The sequence below is a fragment of the Frankliniella occidentalis genome, unplaced genomic scaffold, assembly GCF_000697945.3.
Source record: "Frankliniella occidentalis isolate FOCC.00 unplaced genomic scaffold, Focc_3.1 Scaffold279, whole genome shotgun sequence".
Classification (NCBI taxonomy): Eukaryota; Metazoa; Arthropoda; class Insecta; order Thysanoptera; family Thripidae; genus Frankliniella; species Frankliniella occidentalis.
Window position 1 is genome coordinate 368,083 of NW_026267405.1, and position 7,153 is coordinate 375,235.

The 7,153-nt window shown below is 47.6% G+C and overlaps 1 protein-coding gene across 3 annotated transcripts; it reads right to left on the reverse strand.

The window, feature by feature from the left end:
• On the reverse strand, positions 1 to 4,052 carry LOC113206167 (solute carrier family 41 member 1; the record flags this gene model as incomplete). Of its 3 annotated transcripts, none has more annotated exon segments than XM_052273527.1 (10): positions 1 to 1,364; positions 1,460 to 1,645; positions 1,728 to 1,876; positions 2,244 to 2,273; positions 2,483 to 2,691; positions 2,782 to 2,929; positions 3,003 to 3,149; positions 3,230 to 3,374; positions 3,444 to 3,623; positions 3,719 to 4,052. In XM_052273527.1, coding segments are annotated over 9 exon segments (1,528 nt in total), but the record flags the coding sequence as incomplete, so codon positions are not given.
• Positions 4,053 to 7,153: the final 3,101 nt, after the last annotated feature.

A 7,153-nucleotide genomic window follows, 5' to 3' on the forward strand; every position in this document is an offset into this window, starting at 1 on the left:
TAAAAAAATTCATATGCATTTTAATAGAAAATTAACCACCATGTTAACTACAAAGACGGCTCCATTAAGATTCTTCATACTAAATCGCATGCTGTTATGGAAAACTTTCACACCAAGAAGAAAAGAGGACACTTTACACAAACATGGAGAGAAAATAGGACAAGATACACATTTATCATTCTGATGCACTACCAATAAAGAAAAAAATAAATTATTCATTCAAGTTAATTAGAATTAGGAACCAGGATGACAATTACTATCAATCACATCATCATCACGACAAATGACTCTAGAGGAAAATCATTCGCATCTTATCTCTATTATATGTCATGGCTGAAAGATAATTCTTGGAGGCCTTTCTGCTTGGCTCATTTACTACATCTAAAAGTCATTAAAATTGGACTTTTAGAAGCAACCTTATTTACGAAGGCACACAATATAACTGTTAAAACATACAAAGTACGCTTCTTTTGATACTCACAGACGCATTCACACATCCAGTCCACAAACATCATTTCATCATACAAATGTTATCCATGTACTCACATACTTGTGTGAATAGTCAAAAAGAATTAATTTCACTGCATTTAACACACCAAAATTACAAAGGCAGTCAACGCTAATAGTGATTTCGGACACCAAAATAATGCGGCTTGGCTACTCTATAAGACTGAAACGCCTTAAACATGTAACATGTTACTTGAAATTTCCCACATACAGAACTACAACAAAAGAATGAGGGAAAAGCAAGAGTGATTTGGTTACACCAGAGGGTCTCTCAGTTAAAGCAGTAAGCTTCTAATTCAAATTACAGACTGTTTTATCGTCAATTGATCTAAGGGACATGTTTCTAAGATTATGAACTCAAACAAGCTAACCATACCTGAAGACGGCTGGAAGTTTTCGGTAAACCATAAGCTGGCAGCAGACCTGCTGCTGCCCTGCTCTGCACTCACAACCTCTGCTTATATCTACTTTTTGGCACTTCTTTGGTACATAATGGAAATTGATGTTAATTCCGAAATGAAGGAGCAGGCCCTAAAGAAGAATTATTTTTAAAACCAGGAATAAATTGATACACTAATCATTTCCATAAAATCTCTCTAAAATTGATACTAGTGAGTCAGAGTCAAACTAAGGATCATGCCCTTCATCTTGTACCACATTTGAGCCTTCACAATTCAAACTTTAATTGAAGACTGCCATATGCTTGGCCATGTGCCAAATATACCAACCATATGTCAGTCTTGGTCTTGGTTGCCTCTACACAAAATGAATTGACAAAGTTATGCTCTTCCACAGCCATTCCTAAATTGCAGCAATAAGCAGCTAAATCTTGATTTAATTTTCATTTCTTCTTGTACCTTCAGAGATAAAATGCAGTTTGATTAAAAATTATTTGACAAATGATAAGAGGTAAAAGAGAGAAAAGAGCATTACCATGATCTACGATATTGACCTAGTCACCAACATCTAAGTCTCGATCTCCAACCATGTAAAGAAATTGAAAAGCAGCTGCCAGCAAGCTGATTCCAAGGAGGTCACCCATTGAAGTGAGGTATGGAATTGCAGAGTTATCAGGATCAATGCCTCTCTTCCACATCCAATGGATTAAAATGTATGCCATGTACAGTAAGACAGCCACCTGGAATACAGAAAAAAATTACTGTTTTTTGTACAGTTGAAAAACACTATACTATGTGCAATTCTAGAGAACAACGCCTTACCTGCAGCACAGCCATAAACAAGTAAATAGAAACAAACATGGGTGTTAGAGATGTAGATCCTGCTTTCATATAATTGATGGTATAAATAAAGATGATGTGACCAGGAACAACCATGCTCATTAGCACACGAGTAGTTCTTGCATGAGCACCTGTAAAGTACAAAATTCAGATCACAAACAAGGTCTATGATAGTTCTCTCAGTGGTCACGAACAGAAAACACTCTACATCCTCACACAAAAAAGTCACACACTTGAAACCGTGGCACCCTAGATGGCACAAAAGCAATCACACTACATCACACTACACTTTTCACTATATGTACTAATAGAAACTCAACCTTCACCTTATTAAAAATACAAATATTAAAAAGCTTTCAAGAAAAAACTGGAACTACAGTTAATAAAACTTTTAAGTTCAGAGTTTCTGATGCAATCCTAGGTCCGTATATGTGATCACCAAGCACACAAACTAAACACAACACATCTACTTTCTTTTTGCCAAAGCAGGCAAATTACCTTTCGGTTTTCTTTCTCCTTGATTGCTAGCTACAAAGTTGGTAAAAGAGAAAAAATTAGAAGACTGAACAAGAAAAAAGTTAAATTAGCACGGACAAACTGAAATACAGAAACTTGGTATTTATATTATTTTCAGACAAAATTAGAGAGCAAGCGTTTACTGCTCAAGAGTAGAATTACGGTGTATGTTAGTGTAGTGATGGTTTTGGTATAAAACTAAAAAAATAATTTGTTCATACCTTTTCCCAAGAATCCTGTCATTGGAGTAATAAAAATAGGATCACGATTGTCATCCAAGTCTCCCACAGGACCATGTCGATGTAAAGATGTTGAGATTCTGCTGGCTTGAACAGCAACTAGGTTACCGCCCACTCCATTGATAACAGGCTGGAACACTGCAATACCCTCAAATCTTGAAACCATGAAATCCAAGATGAGGCCTCCAACGCTGCAAATGTAAGTGTTCCACATTTTTTTTTAGAGAAAGGAACCACAAACAATAAAGATGGAGATCATCATGTAGAATATAATAACATACCTGCTTATCATCATTGCCAAAACAACTGGTGTCCAGCCAGTGTAAAGGACTTCACGGGTTTGTTTATTTTTCTGGGCAATGTAAACCCATAGGGGTACAAGTGTTACATATCCCATAATAATCATGGGAGCTGCCCAATCTTGTTTTCCTAAAGATAAAAACTAATATTATATATTTTCCTAACAGAGGAGTCAAACGTCTTATCTGCAATGAAAACTTACCAATACAGTAATACAATTCTGTTGAAACATAGGAAAGAAGAGACAAAGAAGTTATGTCTCCAAGACTTGCTGCAATAGGTGTTGCTACGTTATCTGGATTTATGTTGCAATGTCTTGACAAAACTATAACTGCAGCAGTTATTAGACCTAGAAAAGTATTGGTTTTCAAACCCTAAATTCTAATTCCAGCTACACTAGATTTTTTCAACACAAGAAAAAGTATTTACCTAGTACAAAGCTGGCAACAGATGCGGTAACAAGACTTGAGGCGCACAACAGGAGCGCATGGTCCAGCTCCACTGAGTGTGATTTAAGTGCACCCATTACTATTGCCATAACAGATCCAAGGAAACCCACAACTGTAGCCTGGCACTAATTTAAAAAAATACATAAAATTATTTTGAACAGAAAACCAATGTTAATGGAAAGTAAGCAAATTACCTGGATGAGGGTGAGGTTTGATACAATCATACTCCATTGCTGCCGCGGTGTGTCCATATGACCCAAGTTAGCCTGAGTTGAAAGGCGTGATGCCAAAGTCATTTCTAAATTCCCTTTAAGTCCTAGTAGAGCTGGGACTAAAATAACTATCTCTGTTATTTCCTCAAACACAACCCAGTGCTAAAAATTATAACAATACAAAGTAATTAAGTAAAATTTAAACACAAATAAAATAAAACACTTTGCATTAAAATTAAGTAATGAGAGACACTTACCTGGACAACATCAAGAACTAAACCAGCCCCAACCATACCAAAACCTGCTATGAGGAAGGGAATGAAAACCTGGATTGCAATGCTAAAGTATGATTCTTCATTTGGTGGATCTTGCAATAGGATGGGACTGTCATGGGCAATGCCATTCCCAGGAAGTATCTTGGTCTCTACTACCACATCTGGTAGACGTTTCCCACCTCCCTCTGAGTCAGCGACCCCCTCCAGGGCATCGACTAGTGTCAGCTCCACAGACTCGTCTCCCCCCGCCATTGTTGTACCCAGTTGTGAGTAACGGCACTTTAAGGCAGCTGGACCATGACCTCCTGAGCACACCCTGAAACAGAAAATAAATACAATTGGTATTGAGTTGAACAGATGACAAACAAATGATATGCATCTGTGACAAATAGACCAAGACATTCTACCCATTAAGTCTACTTATAAAATTACAGGTAATGACAAGGATTCTCTTTAGTAAATACTACTACACCCAATTGCTGGTTTTAGAGAGCAGTCATCTGATGACATTCTCTATCAAGAGAGCACACAAGAAAGTAACATTTGTGTTGCATGAGGGCTCTACACACCATGGTGGATGTTGGTTCAAAATGTAATCACCTGACTGTCAACAGTGGCCATAACCTAGGTCGTCTCTGCACCCTATGCACCAGTAACAAGTACACAGACACGGGTAGTCTGTGGAATACACCTTACACACTGGGATATCGCGTCGTGCTATCTCAGGACAGTGTCCGTCACTGACAATGCGATTACATAACATGGCAAAATATCCCTGGCAGCAAGGCTTCGGTACAGCAGACAGTCCGCGCACCATCAAACTAAACATTCCGACTTAAGGCTTAAGAGAGAGGGAGAGAGGTAGAAAGAGACAGATGATGCGCGCTTAGAGGTGTGGTGGCGGTGGCACGGGTTGGGGCGCCGATACCAAACCTCCGCAGGTATCGAAGACATGACGCAACGGGACGCAAAGCTCTTTGTTCGGGCCGTTAAGGTCCTGCGTACGGACGGGAAGCAGAGGGTCAGAGGGTTGACGGGGTGGGGGCTCACTAGGGTAGGCTGGGCGCCCTGCTGGGGCTGGGCTAGCTTGGCCTGCTGGGCCTCAGGCATGGCTGGGCAGGACCCAGTGCTCGGGCAGGAGCAGGAGCTCGGCGACGACGCCGTGGGGTGGACAACCCGCATGACACCTGGGTGCCGCGGGATCGCCGTGGTATCGCTGCCGTGGGGTGGGAACGCGCCAGGGCCCGGGCCACGGGCCAGGACCTCTTCCCCGACGGCAGGCGGGTGGCGGGCGCAGGGTACCAGGGTCGCCGTCGCTGTCCGGGGTCGGAGGAACGCGCACGCACGCGACCCTGGCGGAGCCTGCGGGGTTGCGGGGGCCCCACTGCAGCAGAGCGGAGCAGGACGTCGGGGACGTGCGCCGGGACCTCCCTCCGTCACAGGGCGTCCCCGCGGACGGCCGTGCATGCAGGCGAGTGCTCGGCACCTCGTGCGGGAGGCCGTGCTGGCGGTGCTCGCCGTGCAGGACCAGGGCACGATAGGTTAGGGAGGTCCGCACGGACGGGGACACACTTCTCGGGTGAGCAGCACGACACGGCACGCGTCAAGGAGGATGTAGGTCACTAATCCAAGCACCAAACGTGAAAATGAAAGCAAACTCACTCAAGGAATGACCAGAATAGCGCATTCCTGGTACGCTCCTACGCGTTGACGGTTACATTTCTGACTGAATGAATGGACTGGCTCGCCGTGTCCAGGCGGGGTGGAGAGTGCGCAGGAGCGAGAGAGAGCGAGCCAGTGAGAGGTTCGATTCGTCTCACCCTCTCGCTCGCACCCTGCCCCTGTCCCTGGCCCCTCTTCCCCCCTCCCCGTGCGCCACTCGCTAGTTCTACCGGCCTGCCGGCAAGGTGGCGCCACTGCTCTCGCCGTCGGGTCCCGTCGGCTCCCGTCGGGTCCCGAGCCCCTCTCTCCCCGCTCCCACTTCTCCTTCCCTCTGTCTCAGGGTTCTTCGGGAGACGACGTCGGGGCTCGAATCCTGATCCTCGGATCGGGATCTCCGACCCGGATTCTTCCGGTCAGATCGGTCTTTGCGCGTCTCTTGGACGCTGGACGCCTTCCCCCGCCCCCGCGCCCCGCCCCACCTGTCCCGCTTGACGGGGAGGTTCCGCGCGAGTGCTCTGGCCGTGGCCCTTCTCTCCCCGCCCGCTCACCCCATCCCGACGTGTCATTGACATTACGGGGCAGAGTTGGGAGTTTGAAGCCAGGCTAGCTCTGCGCTCTCTGCGCTTGCTTCACAGCGTCTCCTCGATCAACTAAAACCTTTCTGCTTGGATCAGAGTCCGGGTAGCGCTCGGGTTATAGATCATAAACGCACTGAGTCACTAGGTGATCGGTGAACGGGCGGTGGCCCCGCCCCGTGATGCGGTGCGTCCACATCCCCGGAATGAGTCAGGTTCCCTTCCCCAGTGCCTGAGGGCCTGAGGCACGGCACAGTTAGGCGCTTGAGACGTCCCTCTGGCAAGGGAGATCGCCAATGTCACCGCCCGCACCCGCGGACTTTGGGCACCGCGAGAGCACCGCGAGAGCACCGCAAGAGCACCGCAAGAGCACCGCAAGAGCACCGCAAGAGCACCGCAAGAGCACCGCAAGAGCACCGCGAGAGCACCGCGAGAGCACCACGAGAACACCACGAGAACACCGCGAGAGCACCGCGAGAGCACCACGAGAACACCGCGAGAGCAACCGAGAGAGCGAGAGCACCGCGAGAAGCGGCGAAAAGGGGTGATCGTCGTCAGGGGCGTCAGGTGCGCTGTGAGTAGGTCGGCTTACAGGACGGGGCTGCTTGCTTCAACGCGGCTTCCCGGAACACGTCCGGGACCTCTACACTCTGTACCGTCTATACCGTGTCCGGGACCATACTAGCTGCGGAGCTGCGGGCAGCTCGCACCACAGGCCCGAGACTGTGTCTTTCGCCTGGGCTAACCCCAGGTTGTCCACGCGCAAGCAGGAGCCGCCCCCGGCCCCGGCTGGCGACGCTCGGCTCCTGGCTGCCGGGGCGCCGTCGAGGAGTGCAGGAGAGTTCATTGGGTTCACGGAGCGGACGCGCATGCGGCACCGACACCGACGGCGACCGCGGCCGGTGTGCTCCGTGCCCCCCCCCCCCCTTATCGTGGACACGCGCGGCACGGTCCGAGTTGGGAGGGAGGAGGGCAAGCAGGACTCGCACCATGCGGAAAAGTCACGAGGAGAGGTTATATGAGGTCGCTAACTTCGTATCGACGTCAAAATCACCACAACTTGGACGGACTCGTCACGACGTCACGTCATGACGTCGAAATCCTAGAGTGAGTAGCCAGTCGACGGGTTTGTCCAGGATCCACGCGCCTCTTTCGCAGTCTAACGACGTTTAAATGTATT